This window comes from Amblyomma mixtum, chromosome 3, assembly GCF_055824585.1.
Source record: "Amblyomma mixtum isolate Tamu chromosome 3, ASM5582458v1, whole genome shotgun sequence".
Classification (NCBI taxonomy): Eukaryota; Metazoa; Arthropoda; class Arachnida; order Ixodida; family Ixodidae; genus Amblyomma; species Amblyomma mixtum.
The window spans coordinates 27181645-27200396 of NC_143014.1; the positions used below are offsets into that span (position 1 = coordinate 27181645).

At 48.9% G+C, this 18752-nt stretch overlaps 1 protein-coding gene across 3 annotated transcripts in view; it reads right to left on the reverse strand.

Moving 5' to 3' along the window:
* LOC149349490 (U-scoloptoxin(11)-Sm5a-like) overlaps window positions 1–18752 on the reverse strand; it is a 200759-nt gene that overhangs the window by 11639 nt on the left and 170368 nt on the right. Inside the window, exon 2 of one of the 3 annotated variants that reach the window (XM_089578466.1) lies at window positions 6244–6383. In XM_089578466.1, coding sequence (XP_089434592.1) covers window positions 6244–6363 — 120 coding nt within the window. In that variant the 5' untranslated portion in view covers window positions 6364–6383. Of the gene's footprint in view, window positions 1–6243; window positions 6501–18752 lie in introns of those variants that run through there. The other 2 variants (XM_089578464.1, XM_089578463.1) reach the window with 2 other exon arrangements.

Genomic DNA, 18752 nt, shown 5'->3' on the forward strand with positions numbered 1-18752 from the left:
AATACAGTTTTGAATCCTGAACTTGTAACCTTACGTCACCGCCCTGCATTTTAGCCACCAATCTTATAATCGCTTTTTGCTAATTTCCTCAGCAGATCCATTCTCATGACCATTGTTAGCGCTGAATTGTAGGGCCTCAGAGAGAGTGACTGCACCTGCATCGATATCCGTATGGATACCGGCATATTTTGTCACGAGATGTTCGATTGTTTCTAGAGATTTACCACAGTCTGCACATGCGTCATCTTGGTTAAAATTATTTTGCGTTCTAAGACTTAGCTTCAGAGACTAGGGCCGCCGCCTTTTGAATGGTCACAGATCGATTACTTCCTGACTTGCCTTTTCCCATTTCTACACAGTTCTGCATACTCCTTATTTTCGATTGAATTAATCCAGTGTTTACTTTCAGAGGCGGCTGCAGCGACGACAAGAGAGCGGGGAGCGCAGAGAGGCGGCGCCGAAAGCTAGCGCCTGTCATCGGTTGATCTAAATCGGCGCCCCAGTTTAAGGCGAAATGTGCGTAATGCAACGAATGTAAATTCATAAAAAAATTATTAGTGAGCCATAAAGCTAGGCGAAGTAAAGCGAAATTAACTGGCGCAACTTTCAGGCAATGTGTTGCGCGAAAATGACAAAGCAGCATCTTAAAAGCGCATTCTTGTTACGCAGTACAGCGCATCACACCATCTGAGCGTCTGGCAATTCTAAATGGGGGGCTACATTTTGGCGAGAGATAACTTAGAAAACGGTGACACACTCAATTTAAAAATGGTGGCGCTAAGCGCTAAATTGGTTGACGAGCGTGTTGTTTGTACTGAAAATCGGATTGAATGCTTGAGTTTCTTCAAGTCTAATTGTTCTTGCTTTTACGTGCCTGAAGTGCTCTTGGCTTACAAGGCAGGGGAGCGCTACGGATTACTCCTTGCAAACTTCCGTTACTCAACATTTTCTGCAGTCCGCCTTCATAAAAATGCGGCTGCCGAAGCGGGAAATGTGGTAAACACGGTGACGCTAATATTAATCTTGGTGTTACAGCGAACACTTTCAGCACTTCCGAGGTGAACGGCACTAATTTTGAAAACTATGGTAATTATGTAACTGACTGACTCAAATTTACTCTCCAGCTTTGTAGGCAGCGCAGCGGCATGTACGTGTGGTCCAATGGCGAGTTCGTAGCAACGGAAATGATGACGCCATATAAGTTTTTGAAACGAAGAAATACAAATATTTCAGCAATTACCTGTGTTCTCTGAGCAACACTGCGCTGTGTTCTCTACCGTGCAGAACGGCGTTCACGCGCCTCAGAATGCGCAGTATACGCTTTCCGTGCATATACTGCTGCAAACACAGCCGTTGAACTCAGCGCCGACACCCACGCCAAGCATCTCAAGCTGCTCATTTTCGCGCTGTACCCTTAAGCATTAATTTCTCTCGCCGCTGTTAGCGCGCACAGTCCACGCAGCGGAAGCCAAATGCAGCTCCTCGGACGTTCCGTATCCGCACTCGGCTCGAGAGCCGAGAGGGGAATCTCCGCCCGCCCTCGCCCACACCGGGCTCTGCGCTTTATCTTCCGTAGTTCGATCGATGGTGGTCGGCCGGGACCTGTGGCCAGTGTTTACCTTGCATACAGCCGGGCACACGGCGTCGCCGGCAAAACCGCACCCACGAGTTCGACAGTGACGTTGACGCGACGTTAAGCCGCGAGTGCCGGAACGATCGCGTTTGCCGACCGTGCGTTCCGCTGCCCTCGCAATCGGTCGGTTCGCAAACACGAAGTTTGGCGAAAAATAAGTTTTCATAGCGTGCAAACAAATTACCCGAGGCGCCATGCTGAACTGCTCGGCTGGGCCCGGCTCTATTTTTCCAGCCACGTAGACGCGTGAACGCATGCCGACCTGTTTTGACTGGTCAGAGAAACGCCATGAGGTTGCGAGACCCGGACATGCAGTCTTTGCCCACGACGCTAATTTTCGCCTCCTTTTGTGCACATTTCTTTATTGCGACTCCTCCTGATAAATGTGAACACGTCTTTTGTCTTGCTGTGTTAACAGTAGGAGTTTTTTTCCGAATACCACTCCCAGAACCATTTCAGAATTTGGCTTCAACTTTCAGTTTTTGCCCAGTAATGCACATTGATTGGTTATTTAGTTGACTGACTGACAGGGACGTAATCATTTGAGCGCATTTCAGTTTTCATTGCTTACTGCTTACTGAGACCAACCGCGCTCAATTCGGTTTTTCTCCCTTAAGCATGCAATCAACCTGCATGGACACGCTGTAATTCTAACGCCACCGTCCTACCTCTTTCACCAAGAGCCATATAAAATGTCAGCATCCCTTAAACTATGTAGCGAAGCGGTAAAAAAGGCGCGTAAAATCGTTAATCGCGAAGCAAATTTCCTCGAGATGGTTTAGGACAAGTGCGACTCGAGGGAACGGCCTCTGAGTGAGAGCATTTGCCGGACATACATTCGGAGCAGCAGCAAGAAAAGGCGTGCCAGTTTCCTGGTTTGGATACTGCTCTGAAACAATATGCTGCTCACTCAGGGGCCGAGATTGCCGGCTGTGTTTACGCTTGGCAGCGGATTTGTGCCGAGCTGTCAACGCCCCGAAGAGCAGCTGCCCCGGAGATAGGGACATTAATCACGTGGGAAATGTGGACAGCGCGTGGCCCGGGATCCGCTGGGCGTTGCGTCATTTCCGTCTTTCGCTTGCTTCCCTTTTTTGAGCCGTCCCGTGGAGCGGAGCGACATCGCACGCGTCTTGTGCGATCTCTCTCGCTTCGCCTAACTGGTGACCCGTGAACATTCCAAGCGGCAGCTGTAGTGTCATGTCGCGTCGCTAGGTTTGCTGTCTTCCTAGCATATCGAATGCGTTAGTTCAGGGTGTGCAATAAGTTCTGGCTCCCAGGCTGCAACGTTTTCATTAGGAGATGAAACTGAAAGGTGCCGCATTCGAATGAAAATTGGGAGCGCCTTCATTCGGCGGACGAAGCGGTGCGAAGTTTTCTATGCTGCCTAGCAAAATGGGAGCGGCTGTTCTGCCTCGCTCACCTCAGAATCCGCACTTGCACTCCATCTGATTGCTGGCTGCTTCGAAAAGTTGCGGAGCATCTGATGGATGCACGCAGCGGTAGAAGTGCATCGCGGAGGCTGTATACCGAGGATGAACTTCTGGGAGTGACGACATGAAGCGAACTTTCTGTCGCATTTATTTACATAGTTTAGTAACAAAGTTACAGCTCAGGAGGCAGAAATTTCTGAATGCCCTCGTGGGGGCAGGTGAAAAAATCACAACGTAGTTAAGCATTGTCGAACGTGAAACGTATTAGGCATAGTCTGTGAATCTCTTCTTTCCCGAAATGACTCGTCACTGGTTTCATTGAACAACGGATCACTTGTAGAGGCTATTACGATAACTTATTCTCCCTAGTTTAAACACTTACCGACACTGCGGCGCTCGCGACAGCCGCAGTTGAAAAGGCAGTAAATGTCTATAGGAAGTTTAAGCAAATAAATTTGAGCGATGCAACTCCTCCATGCGATGCATTTTTTCTACCCGCCCTTTTCTACGTTGAAAAAACAAATAAACAAAAAACAAACAGGCCACAGTGCTGCAGCAATCGCGCCAACGCAGCAGTGGATGCATTGCGCGGCCAACCGACTCGTCGATGGGCAGCCTCCCTCAAATGCGGTTGAGGAGTTACGACACACCCGAAGTTTTAAATCCCTCAAGGGGGACATGAGTGCCCTATTATACTACATTGTGTCCTGAACACTTTTTGAGCAAAGACGCATATGCGCTCTCACTTTGGGACAAGAAGCAGAGGATTCTAAACAATGGCTCCAAGAAAGCGTTATACGGGTTCCTGGAATGCCGTTTGGAGCTGCCGGACCTTTGTAAGGCAAGTATGCTTTACCGGAAAGAAAAGGACGCACAGGGGCAACCATTGGTGTGAGAAAAAAGAAAAGACGCAGTGTCATAGAACTTGCACATCGCTCACTGCCGATCTCCGGCTTTTGGCTGGGCGAAGTGTGTGAACCTGCAGCCCACTCTGAGACAACTACACCAATGTTGCGCATTGGGGGCAGAGCCGGAATGACATACGGATTCTGAAATTTCCACTGCATTAAATTGTTGTTCTTTTCGCTATTTCTAATTGGCTCATGTGCCACGAAGCTTCGGCTATCATCAAAGTTTTGCCATTCATCGCTGCGAAAGATGGAAAGAAAAATAATTCTTGCATACTTTAGTGGCCCATAACCTTGCCGCACAGAGTATCTTACACGAACATTGAAGTTGGGTTTACTGTGTAATATATAAAAGTCCCTGAAGGCTTGAGACAGTGGAAACTGAACTGTGTGGGCACAAAAGGCACACGTTATGAGATAACGAAAAGAAGGAAAAAAGCGCCAAATAGTGCTTGTGGTGTTTCTGAGACTACAGTTGGCAGGTTTTTGAACGATGTGAGGTGGGAGGACTGCCAGAGACTGAAGGTGCACTGGGGACAACTGCATTTAATTTTTGTCCAAAGTAAAAATTGCGTATTCGGCACCAACGGCGGAGTGGTAAATGAGTTGGTTTCTCAATGAGTTGGTAGCGTAGCATTTTAGGTTCGACCGGTGGTGGTGACACCCGCATAGTGTTGTTTGGTCTCTTTGCTATAGCTGATACAAACTCCGTTTTCGGTGAGAGTGATGAAGTCTATAAAGTAGTTTGCCTTCGTCGTGCGACATCGGCGCTGACAGGTGTCACATGGTGAGAAGCAGCGAGCTGAGTTACTTGTGTGCGTCAACCAACCTCAGCGCACTGAAGGCTGGGCGTCTACACGGGAGCCTCATTGAAGTTACCTCCGCGTTCACCTCCCGAACGATCGTGGTATGCGACCGTACATGCCACATGGTTTCACATGTATTATAGTTCCTTCAGAACTTTGCAGCTACCAGCCAGCAGCATGCTCAGAGCCTTCTGCAGCGGCCTCCAAGCTAACTTTTGAATCGTGCCAATCTGCAGCAAGGCAAGATTTGATGCCGAGAATGGCGGCGGGAATCGCTCAGTTCGAATAAATAAAAGCTAGTTTGCATCAGGAATCAACTATCTCATTTGGGGACGAGAAAACCCGTCTTCATTGTGCATGGGTTGGAGCTCGTTTAAGTGCACGCGCTCATGCGTTCTAATGTAATAGCGGGTCTCGTTCAGCGGATAACGCGGCGTCGGCGTGTCGAGAAAAACAGGTGGCCCACCGGGTTGCGAGGGACCTGTCTTCCGTGGCAGTGAAATGAATTCAAATAGATTCTATGCAGTTGCCCAACATGGGACTGCAGATGATCCTTGCAGAAGATCGGGAAGAGCCACCTGGGTCTCACAGGGCCCACCGGTGGCTGGGCTCAAACAGCCACCTGGCGGGGCAGTGGCGCATCGCTTAACCTCTGCACCACGGCGCCAGTAGTGGTATGAGGACTGTCCGCTGCCTATAAATGCAAATGAGAGAATCACTAATTCCGCATATATGGGCATGTGGGCAGAACCTAGGCAAATGAGAAAGAGTATGCTGGCGCGGATGGAGCATTTAAGCATTACGTCATGGTGAAAGAAAGTACAGAGTCTGCGAAGTGATACAAAAAGAGGACTCCATGACACTGAAGGGACCCATTAACGTCATACACTTAAGGCGGACCTTAAGTGTTTTTGTGCGAGTGCATGCGTAATGTTTAGCGCGCATGAATGAGTGCAATATATTAGCTTCGCTGGGACTCGCCCTGATACACAGGTGCCTGGTTGTTACGTCTGACGGGTGCGATTTGATAACTGCACTCTAATTACACTCGAGTTCAAAACGGTCTGTGAGTAAAAATAACAAATCGGGACTAAAAAGGTGCAACCTGCGTCGTTTCCACCGAAACAACACTGCGCTCGGTAGTATAGCTGTGCTCACCGTCAGAGATCCACGCCTTGCAGTGTTGCAGTCTTGGGCAGTGTTTTTTTTTTTTTGTCAGGCACCTTGACCAAAAGCGCTGCCGTCCACGAACAAAATCACGACCCTAAACTTAAGCTGGAAGAGTGATTTTAAATTTGCATCAGGCGCAACCTTCGAAAATCAATTATCCCACGAGTGCGCGCGTAACTGTGTGGTGTGAGTAAACAGAAAAATCCCAGAACGCCACCCATTGGCGGCGAAGCTTTTTGTAGAGGCTATCGCCATTCCAAGATGGCCGGCCGGGAGGGAAGAATCGAGCGGCTCACTGAGACGTTCACCGTGAGACTCCGGGGCTTCATGGGAGCCAGGCCGTAGAAGCGCGGCCTCGCCTGCGCTAGGCACACGGCGCACAGCAGCACCCAGCACGGCAGGCCGCCACGGTCCATCGCTGCTGCGGGTCTTGGTACTGCGTCATGGGTAGAGAAAGACGTCCCACACTCGCCACTAATTTCCCGATCCGGTGAATTGGGCATATGCACGTCGGCCAACAGGGATCCTCAAATCGCTGTTCGCAACGGCACCTGTCATAGCATGGTCGTTTCACACGCGGAAATGCAACGGTAAGGTTGGCTATATGATAATGGTGTGAAACAGACAGCACAAGCTTGAACGGGGGGCAGGAGTTACCAAGCAAACCGAAGCCCCTTGTAGAGGTAGAAGCACACGGGGCGAGCGCAGACTAACAAATGGTTTACTGCGCCAACGCCTCCTTCACTCTTCAACCCCTATAGCGTATGCGCACCAGACGCACAATGCCAAGCCGAGAAATTCCACTTGCTGAAGTGGATGGAATCGGTCTCTCGCACCACCAATAATCTTTGTTTGGCCGAAAAGTGGCGTGCAAGCTTCACCGTCTTGCCTGCAGAACTTGCATTGTTTAGGTAGATGGTGTCCACGTGCTGCGTCTAAGATGTTGGCAGACATACACTTTGCCACAACTGAGCGGAATCTGATAGATGACGTTCGATCTGCAGTGTACAAACCTATTTCGTTGGTTGGTGCCACATGCAATCTCATTTATCTATCTTGGTTAAGGAGCGCAGACGAGACAGCTTGCAAGGCGCAGAAAAAAGAACCTCAACACCAAATTTTTCGGCAACCCTATTGAGACCGTGCGAGACCTTGGAAACATAATGCATCACCTCTCGCATGTGTTCACCCTTAGAGCTTTTGAATCGGGGCGTAAGTACTTCAACATGGACTCACCGACATGGAAATCTAGAAGACCGAAGGCGAAGTCTGCTCTCGTCCTGTGTACTTCTCCTCTTTTCTGCGCCCCGTCCTTCGAGCAGTTTTGAAGTTTATAAAATGGTTTATGGCATTTAACGTCCCAAAACGGCTACGGCCATGAGGGACACCGTAGAGAAGGACTCTGGATAATTTCGACCACCCGGGGTTCTTTAACATGCACTGACATAGTACAGTACACGGGTCTAAAGCATTTCACCTCCATCGAAATGCGACCGCTGCAGCCGGGATCGAACCTGCGTCTTTCTAGTCAGCTGTCGAGCACCATAACAACTGAGCCACCGCGGCAGCGAAGTTTGTAGAATGTCATACCAATTAGCCCCCCACTGCACTCTTCAAGAATTACATCTTCCTTCCCATCGCAACGCACGCACACACGCGAATGAGAGAGAACTACTACACTGGGTAACTTTCAAGTCTGCTTTTCACATGCCCCTTATTAGTTTCCTGTTGCATTCAATGCTCACCTGTACGGAGCATTATTTGGGCCGCCGCGGTGGCTCAGTGGCTATGGTGCTCGGCTGCTGTCCCGAAAGACGCGGGTTCGATCCCGGCCGCGGCGGTTGAATTTCTTTGGAGGAGAAATTCGAGGCCCGTGTACTGTGCGATGTCAGTGCACGTTAAAGAACCCCAGGTGGTCGAAATTTCCGGAGCCCTCCACTACGGCGTCTCTCATAGCCTTAGTCGCTTTGGGACGTTAAGCCCCATAAACCAACCAACCTACGGAGCATTACATCTCGTGCCCCTTGTTCAGAAAGAGAGACGATATTCATCGCCGCATGTCTCGGCATAATTCACAGTTCTCCCGAGAGATGTTCTTGAAATCGTCTATTTTTACTCGGCTTTCAATCCTTCGTGCAAAGATAAATGCCTTCATTCAGGCTCTCGTGAGGAGGTGTGGCAACCAGCAACCACGGCAAGAAAGACGGAAAGGAATGAATCGCAAGGAGCGGCAGGAATCCGAAGCGGGCGCAATAAAGGCGGGACCGTCCCTAATTCGTCTAGCCAACCATCAATCAAGTCTCACGATCTCGCGGCTGCAGAGTCCCATGCACTTTCTTTATCTTTCCCTACTTTTGCTTTCTAATTGCTGTAGCAGCCCTATGAAGTCTTGTAAAAGAGACCTTTGTTAGCGTCCTCAGGGACGCCTCAACGTCATCAATCTTCCGACCTCCTTCGAATTGCTGACAAGTCATTCTCGCCTGTAAATAACTCGTGGTGTCGTTAATTCAGTGTCTCAGAGGTAACACGTTAAATTACCAGCCTCTCAAGGGTTGTGCCCAGCAGCGCTGGTTATGCTGTCGGTCGCACAAACCGAATCCTACAGCTTTCTCGAATGACTCTGAAAATAGCCGAACATTTTGTTTAGGGGCTGATTCCGTCGTAAGAAAAAAAAACATGGCGTACGAACATTATTTCGGCTAATACTCTGGCATCATTAGGAGAGAGGCTCGTATTTCGTTGTCATTGTAAACCCTCCGTAGAAATGAACATGGGCGACTCGTACGTCGAATGACGAAAAAAATTGACATTTTAATGTCTGTCTAATAAGGAAGTTTCCGGACTTTTCATATTACGCTGGAGAAAATGGCAGGCAGCGGCAGCCATAGTTATGAAAAATTTGTGAATTCACAGCACGCAGCAGATGTGTTCGCTTACTGTGCACAGGACAAGTGATAGACCTCCTAGCTGGAATGCCCCACGCTCACTCATTTCAACAGCACGCTGGGTCGTAGCTCTAATAACTGGCTGCTGTGTCCTAATCCGAGGTTTGCGAAATCCTTCGAGGACAGGGACATTTCTCGAATGGTCCGAGGCATTCGAAAGTACTTCACTGCCGGAAAAAGCCATCTAAATATGCTAGAGCACGGGTGCAGAGCACAAGGTCTTTTCACCGGTCTGCTCGCGTTCTCGGGATGCAACAGAAGGGTCCCTCTCTCTAGAACAAGAGCGCAAAATACACTCTCAAATTTCTAACCCTTTACTCAAGTGACTCTATTCTCGCTTTAACTTTTCCCTCTTTTTCAATAAATGCACAATTATTCCAACTTACATTTTATCACTCTAAATGTTTTCTTGAGTATACGTATTGTCACCAACTGGTTTCATTTCTGGTTAACTCCATTGCACTTTTTTTTTTTCCTTTTTCTCCAAGTAGCGGAGATATCAAGGCTCTACTCTAAAGCTTACATGGCGATCTTAGAGTCACAAAGCAAAACATAAAGTGCAAAACTGCAGAAACAAAATGAACATCCCATGTGCGCGCTCAAATGCATGCTATGCAAACACTTTTTATTTCCGAAGAAAAAATGAACAAAATACATTTTTTGACAGCTTGGACGTTTGGAGAAAAAGCAGCCGGGAGACATTTTGGACATTTCAGTCGGGAACAGTCGTGTCGTGAGCGCGCCCGTGCAACTTTTTCGGGTTGATGGGGTCGTCGGTACGTGTTTGAGCCCTTGTCACTCGAGATTTGATAAAGTGACAAGAAATGGCACCATGCTTGCGGATCTTTGGTGCTTTGCTGGCGTCTGTTTGTAGCCAGCTCTGGATTTCAGCCCACGCAGTATCACCAACGCTTCATTGAAATGTCAAGAGACATTTCACCGTTTCCTCCCGTCATAAGTGACGCAGATGCAAGGAGTCAGGAGCGGCTTTTTTATTTTTATTTTTTCTCGGTCACAGGCTTTCCTTGCTCCGATGGCCACCTTAAGGGCCTCTTTGAGGTGTCTTCTTGTTTTGAAAGCAAACAGAGCAGCGAATATAGAAGGGAGTTTGAAAGGAAAGCGCCGGTCTGTTTCACCACATGTTTTTTGTTTACTCTTTAGAGCTCCGGGTTTGTGTCGTGCTGCCTCGATATTTTCTCGCGTACATTTTTTATCCTGTAGCTGAATCTCTGCCTAGGAACGACGTTTACGCAGCAGAACGCACGGAGCCAGTTCTCGCATTTTCGGCGGCGCTACTACGGGAGCAGGCGCACGTCGGAGAACAGGGGCGGCATGTCCTCCTGTTGACAGCCAGTGTTATTCACAAGCCATCACCTTCGTGGCGGAAGCCGCGCACTTATGACGACTTTCCATAAAAAAAAAAAGGGTGCATCTAGCCGCGGTTGCAGCAGCAGCAGGAGCCAGATGCCGAAATGTCTCGTGGCATTGGTATGCAGACAATATTTCACTCTGGGCATACCCAGACCTCTAATTACAGGTAGCACGATAGACAGCATTTCTACCAACCAGGTGGCCAGAATCGATGGCGCTCGATTCCTAACATTTAAAAACCAGGTGTTAGGTCATGTGTCCAATAGAGCAAAAGTGCGCTCACGATACAATCAGAAATTTGCAATTTCGGACAAACTCGCTTCCCATGTCTGAACAATGGCATGACCAATGTGCTGGTACGAGGCGGCCATTCTACGATGGTAGCTTGTACGGCCATTCGTCGGAAGCACAAAATGGAGGAGGGGGTGAGGCGCATTTACCATGCGGTGCGTACGAGCATAATTTTCCGTGTCAGTCTTGCCGTAGATTACACTACAGTTGTGCGTGCAGGAGCTGCGAACACGTTAATAGTTATTTATACAGATCTGGAAACATAAGAAATCTTGTTCTTTCTCCGTTCTTTTTTTTTTTTTTCCAGAGACGACACACCACACTCGTATTCGTCAGCCTCGTGTGCGCCACTGGGAGCCGCGACTAAGTGGTTAAAGCTGTCTCTAGCGTATCACGGGTTTTATGCAGGGGTGATATAAAAGAAGCCACTTGAACTTTATCGTGGTTATGAACAAATAAATGAATGAATTAACCTGGAAGAAATCGAAACTGTTCGCATCACCTGTCACCAGCTTCCTTACTATCTGTTTTTCTTGTAAACGATTGACGTAATATGATTTGAGGTAAACTGAGGCAAGACTTTTCAAAACACCTTAATCCGCTGATTATCTATGTACAAGCAGTGCCATATATCATTTAAGAAAATGCGTTAAACTTTTGCAGCTGCTCTTCGCACTGGATGTCATTGCACTGGCAAGCAGTTATCCACAGTAAAAAGACGCTCCGTCGAGGCCGCTCAACTTCCGAGCAGCCCTCAACAACCTGTATTGGCGGCAGCGTATATGAGCACGCTCAACAATTTTCCACCAGTGACAGCGCCGGCAGCAACGCAGGCTACAGTTTGGCCTGATTCCGTTCTCTCCACGGTACTGTCCCACAGTTTTCGCTTAAGCGCCGCCAGCTGACGGCAGACAGGAGAAATTTGAGAATGAATAAGGGCACATCTATAAGAGCGCTCATTCCTATCGGCGCAAAGGATTAGTGCTGCGTTTCTGGAAGCGTAAAACGTGGCCCGCATGGACCGATATTTTCACGAAAAATAGCGCCGCACGTCAAACGCCCTCGCCCGGCTCTTCGAACTCATTTCCGCGCTTGGCACGACGACCTATAGCCGCGACTCGTAATATTTTTTTGTGCTTAAACTGTAGACGGGGAATTAAAGCCCCTTTTCGACTTTAGCGCGAACCATTCCACGACCTCCTTCAGAATGCGGATGAAATTTCACTCTTGCCTTGACTTTAGCCACCAGTAAAATAGCCTCCATCCGAAATCTATTTCTCCCCCGCTTTCCTGAAACCCCGCTGCTTGGAATAAACCTGCCCCGTTGCTTTGAACTGTAGGGCGAAGCCCTCTACAGAAAAGTATCAAGTGTCCAACCACTTTCTCCTCCTCTCCACACGCACCGCATAACGTGTCAATCTTGTGGTACTTGGCGCGGTATGTCTTAGTCGACAATGTTCCCGTACTGGCTTCGAACAACAAAGAGCTTACCCTACAATGATCGTTGGTATTTTCTTTGGCAATTTTCTGCTCGGGCGTTCTGTATGTCCCCAGTGCTGATTTCGTCCGCATCCCTATATTTTCCACAGGCCCCACTGCTGTGGAGGAGCATTCCTGCTTTGTCTCCCCACGACAGACGAGCGCCGCCGCAACTGCCTTACCACTATTGGTGGATGAGGGAATGAACCAGTCTTTTGATCTTTACATCGTAGTTAGGGTAACTAGTAGGGTAGAGGTTCACATGACCAAATAAACTGAAACAAAAAATAATTGAGTTTGCTTTTTAGAATCACTTTTTTTTTTGCCGCCGCGGTGGCTCAGTGGTTATGGTGCTCGGCTGCTGGCCCAAAAGACGTGGGTTCGATCCCGGCCGCGGCGGTTGAATTTCTTTGGAGGAGAAATCCTAGCGGCCCGTGTACTGTGCGATGTCAGTGCACGTTAAAGAACCCCAGGTGGTCGAAATTTCCGGAGCCCTCCACTACGGCGTCTCTCATAGCCTTAGTCGCTTTGGGACGTTAAACCCCATAATCCAAACCAAACCACTTTTTTTTTTTTACTTGGAAGCGGCCCTGTCGTCGCACGTCGCGAACACTGACCGTGGTGCAGTGCAGGTGGATACCTTCGTTTTCTGGTCGAAACGTCGGCAATAAATGTGTCTTTGAGAAGTGCCTGTTTTGTTCTCTCTCTCTCTCTCTCTCACGCGCACACACACACACACACACACACACACACACACACACACACACACACACACACACACACACACACACACACACACACACACACACACACACACGCACACGCACACGCACACGCACACGCACACACACACACACACACACTAAAGAGATAAATAGAAAGGAGTAAAAAGGGTGTCCTCCTCTAGCCCCCTCCCTTTTATTAAAGGGGTGTGCGCTAGAGGACATCATACTCCCTTATTGGCTTTTTGAGTTGGAACAGCGCTTTTTTCGACATAGCATTCGCAGTGTGTAGCACATCACAGTTAAGCGAAGACATGCTAACTAGTCGGCTGGTTAACTAATATTGAACATGTAACTTTTTAACTATTACTGTCAGGCTCCTTAATTATTTAGAGGCGTGTAGCCAACCGTAAGTGATATCCATATTATCTTTTAGAATTTCGAAAACGCGGTTACCCACGGCTCTGTGGTCCGACAAATTATGGCTTGTTCGATGAGTTACGTGCACTGGAGAGGTTGCTTTACCTGCAAGGTTCTCGAAACGCATGTATTTTGGCGCGATGTAGCCAAAATTTATTCGGTCATAGCGCCGAGGGTAATCTCGTTGTCGAATTTCTAAAAACTGATATGGATATTACTTGCGGTGGGCTGCACGTCACTCAGTAACTACGGAGCCTCTGACAGTAATAGATAAGAAGTTAACTACTCAGTATTAGTTTACATGCCTGTTATTAGCACGTCTCAGCTGTATTCTGATGGACTTCACCGCTAACAATGCTATGCCGAAAAAAGCGCTCTTCTAACTCAGAAAGCCCGTTTTTTAAAATTCGCGTAGACTAAGGTGAAACACTCTGTATACTTATCCTGTAGTGCACTGTGAACGTCACAACTTCGTAGGCTATAATGGTGAAGGCCTTCGGAATAATTTCGACCAGCTGGGTTTTGTTGCTCGCTCAAAAATCCCACTAAGCGAGAAAACTGCGCGACGTGCACGCGTCAAGATGGTCTATGGGAAAAAAGGAAGAACTTATATCATGCAAGCAGTAATCGGTCAGTTTGGCGTACAAAACACCGAAATGATTTCTTGAGGGCCTTGTCAGTGGCATCTTTTTGAGACTCTTCAATCTGAGCTGGGGTAAATATTAGCCAAAGGGGTCGATATTTGAATGGCGCCCTGAGTACGAAAAAAAACGGCAAGTTAACATTAGTAAGGGTTGTATCTGCAATCGTCTGCGAAGTGGATTCTCGAAGCTTTTCAAAGAAAGAAATTCAAAGCGAGTTTCTTGCTTTAGTGTGGCGCCTGTGCAAATTCAAAACGTGGCCTGATGTCTAAGTTTTAATCCCTCTTCTGCCTGTATACTGTTTCCAGAGCAGGTCTCTCTCCTGCTAGTTGGCTTTTGATGTTTATTTTTGTTTTATTCGCGCACGTTTCATTTCCCTTCATTTAACTTCTCTTTTTTTCTTTCTTCGTTTTCATCTAGCCTCTCTCCCCATTACTACCCAAGCGCGTCCTTTACATTTTGCTCGCTTTCACGGCGGTTTGACCACAGCCCTATTAAACCAGACCTCCCGATCTTGCATTTTGTTGCGGAAGCAACACTACGCTAGGTGTGAGCGATTTCGCAGAGCCCCGGAGAGCCCCAACTGCGCATGCGCGAGGAGCGAGTGTGAGGCAGTTACTGCGTAATTTCCTTTCCTCAAACACAATGTTCATTTTATTCATTACGGCCTCTCTTTCTCTTTCTTCTTTCACTCCCACTTCCTCCCTTCCTGTACGATGCGGTTCAGGTGTCCACCGAGATGACAGAGAGTTACTGCGCCATTTCCTTTCCTCAAAAAGCGTTGCGTTCAAAGGGCAAGGCATCGCGCCGAACGGGTGGTGGCGTTCCATGGACTCCCTGGCAGCGCTACAACACGCTGTCGCGTTCCGCTCCTAAAGGCGAAACTTAAGCGTCATTAATTAGCAGTTAATTAATATTTAGTCATTAATTAGTAATTTGCCACTACTTAGTAATTAGTACTTGATTATTTGTGACGTCACCAGTGCCACAGAGGCAGTCAAAGTAGTGCGGAAACCACTTTCACCTCTACGCATTTAAGACAGTCAAAGTGCCCCCTGAGATGCCGCCGCCGCTGCGATTGCAGCGCCACTGCTTCCGCAATTCTACTCGGGATGGCCGTCGGTCAAACCACAGCCAATTTTTTTCCTGGCGACAGGTTTCTTCCCTCTACCCATCCTCTTCGTAATCCTTATTATTTGCAGTCCGCTTTGAAGTCGCACATTCGTGCTGTGTTTTTATGTTCCAGAAGCGCCCGTTCCTTGTTTGCCGTGTGGTAAAAATGTTTCTTGTTTACTGCAGCCGACGCGCTGTTGTTTCGGCGTTCTTTTGTTCATTGCGTGTCAAGGACCAGGAGCGTACGCACGGTTGGTCGTGAAAGGGGGCTTTTTAATTACTCTGCCTTGAACCATTGATTCATATCAGCTTCGTTCTTTGCGTAAGTCAGAGAAAGACGTATGGTTTGGTTTGGTTTATGGGGTTTAACGTCCCAAAGCGACTAAGGCTATGAGAGACGCCGTAGTGGAGGGCTCCGGAAATTTCGACCACCTGGGGTTCTTTAACGTGCACTGACATCACACAGTACACGGGCCTCTGGAATTTCTCCTCCAAAGAAATTCTAGCCGCCGCGGCCGGGATCGAACCCGCGTCTTTCGGGTCAGCAGCCGAGCACCATAACCGCTGAGCCACCGCGGCGGCTGAAAGACGTATATATATATATATATATATATATATATATATATATATATATATATATATATATATATATATATATATATATATATAGAGAGAGAGAGAGAGAGAGAGAGCGGAGTATACGCTCATACTTAATTTTTAAGCCGCCGCGTTGGCTCAGTGGTTACGGCGCTCGGCTGCTGACCCGAAAGGCGCGGGTTCGATCCCGGCCGCGGCGGTCGAATTTCGATGGAGGCGAAATTCTAGAAGGCCCGTGTGCTGTGCGATGTCAGTGCACGTTAAAGAACCCCAGGTGGTCGAAATTTCCGCAGCCCATCACTACAACGTCTCTCATAGCCTCAGTCGCTTTGGGACGTAAAACCCCATAAACCAACCAACCATATTTAATTCGACTCGACGTTTCGATCGGAAGACGGATCTTTTTCAAGAGTGGTTTGTCTTTGCTGATGTTCCCCCTTTTATTGGGGTTGGGAGAACACGTGGGCACAGAGACTGTTGACTGCACTACTAAACTCGTGTCTATAAACACACGGTGAAGTTCGGTCGTCTACACACATCGTTGGCTGGCGCGAGCTCGTTCTAATCCGGGGCCGCCTGAGACAGCATTCTGCAGATTCATTTTTATTTCGGACAGCTGTACAGCTAAGAAAGTTCACGCCGAAAATTTCTCGCCGCATAGATAAACAGAACAAGGTGAACATAAACGCATTCTGACCTAGCTCGCCTGTGTCGGCGCTGCTGGCAGCTCGGAATGTTGGCGGATTCTCGGAAAAGCCGTCACGGGGCAAATATCCTGGCCATTGTTGTGAAGTCGCTCGCGCACGCGCCGTAAATTAAATTTCAGTCTTGACTGTTCAGTGGCATTACAATCGCAGCGGCCCAGATTCTGCCCGCAGCTCTGCCACGGCGCGCTGTCGCGGTGCGCGTTCAATCCGTGGCGAATTCGAATGCTCCGTCAGAACACCTGAAAAGGCAGCGAACGACGGGGAATTGCTGCGGCCTGCCCCGGAAACCAGCGGGCGAGTCACCGGCGATAAGCTGCTTAGGTGCGCACAAATTAGATCAGCGGCCGCGGTTGAGAGACAGCGGTTTCAGCCCGGAATTGGTCACTGCGCATACATTAGTATCAGAGTAGCGACGCTGGAGGCCCCGCAGCGCGATTCGACGTGCCTGTGGTGCACCCGCTGCGTGGACTTTATTGGTTCGAGGAACCCGACCGAGGCAAGGAATCTTGCAACGCCAAAGACCACGAGCACTATGCAAAGTGAACTGCGCGAGCTAAAAAAGACGCAGGGAAGCGCTTTATCTCGGCCGCACAGAATTATAATTTCAGGGTGTCTGACGCTCTGCAGATGTGGCTTGCTCCCTCTTTGCAAAGCATGGCTACTTCGTTGAAGGGCGCTTGAGCTATTAATGTGTTTCGATAATCGAACAGGTGTGTGCCACGCTAAGATCTGGTAGCGCCCCTTCGAAGCATTATGTTCACACTTCCGCGTCTCATCATCATGTCATCTTGTCTCTAAGTGATGCACCGCGCTTTCGCTACGCATCACGGTTAGCGTATTCACAGCCTTGTCCAAGTGAACGAGAGAAAAAAAGAAATGAAGAATGAGTGTCCGTAAGTGAAAAGCCGGACAGATCTGCGTTGATGGATGAATATGTATAGCAGATCTTGCTTGTATTGGGTAGCGATTCATGCTCAGTAACTATTTTTCCTTTTTTTTCCGTATGAAGTTAGGGCAAGTTGAATATCTCCTTGTGTAAAGTAAGTACGTCAGAACCACCTTGTAGTGCACGTGGCGTGCACTTCGAGACAAAGCCGGTGCTTTTTGATTTATTAAAATAAGTTCGAGGCCTGTGTATAGCTTCGTTTCCTCGGCTGAGCCGCGCTGCATGCCGACGTCGACGGTGCGGGCGCAGTTGTCGACAGCGGCGCGTGCACTCCCATGAGCCTGATAAATGCCAGTACGTCAGTGCGATGTACTCGAGGAACCCCAAACTCTGGTTCTGCATGCGTCGCTCGTCCCGATTCACTGCGGAACCTCTCACGTCTTACGTATAACTTTTGGAAGCTCACTTCTGCCAGCAGTTTCTCCGCCATAGCGAAACTTGATACGACAAAGAAACTAAACTATTCATGGCCCAATTCAGCGCCCTTCATGTGTCGTGAGAGCGCCTAGAAACAGATGGAGCTGCTGCTGTCACCGCCTGTCACTTTGTTCTGTTCAGTTCAAGAAGCCAATATCAGCTTTCCTTTTGTCCGGGGATTTGAACAACGTACCTCGACACGACGCGACGACAGTTTCCTCGCAGTTAGAGATAAACAAGGAATATTTTGCCGAGCTCATTCATTGAGCTGGCACCTGTGCGAGCAGCAGGTGCATACATATTCGCGGCTGAAGCAGGGGTCTCTATAACGGCGGAGGCAACAGCGAGCTCTCGCATCTGCAGCAGTTCCCAGCAGGCACGACGCCACAGCGCGCGGCGTGTTAAACGGGTGGCACAAGTTGTGCAACCCGTGCTCGTCCTCTGGCGCACAGCGAGCAAGCCAGGTGACGCTTCGTGCATGCATAATTGCGACGCAACGTTTTCCAAGGCATCGAAAGTACGTCGGTCGAACAGCCAGGCTATAATGGCACTCACCATACACCTTAAAGCAGCGGCCCCACGAAGAGGGGGTTTCGCGCATACGTGCGAGGGCCGGCGCGTAATATGCAGCAGTGTTACCTCTCCCGGTATTCTTTTGTAATGCGCTGTTTGCGCCGGTGCGGAAAACAGGTGCCACGTGTGAGGCTGGGACAATAGCGCTGTTAGCAGAGAGCCGGAGTAAACGCAAGGACGAGGGCCAGAAATGAAGAGGGAGCGGCAGGTGCTGCGCTGCAGCTGCCTCGTGTTTTGCAGCGCTGCCTTTGTCTGCCATTTCGACTAATTAATTAGCACAAGGAGCCAAGCAAATGACGAGGTACTGCTTTCGCTAGAAGCCCAGGTTGAAATCACGAGAGCGGTCAAGAAACGCGTGCTTTGCTTTTAACACGTCTCTCGCGCCATAAATGCAAGGCGAACTCACTCAAGGTAACCAGGACATCGAAGCAGTAACCGGTCAAATTTTTGTGGCACTGCAGCAAAGGCTAGGCAGGAGAGGGCAGGAAACGGTCTTCTGTCCCCGTGCCGTGGGGAGGGGCTGCCTCAGGCCGTGCGACCACGCACTGTCTCTCCAACTTCCCTCCTCCACCCCTCCGCGCCC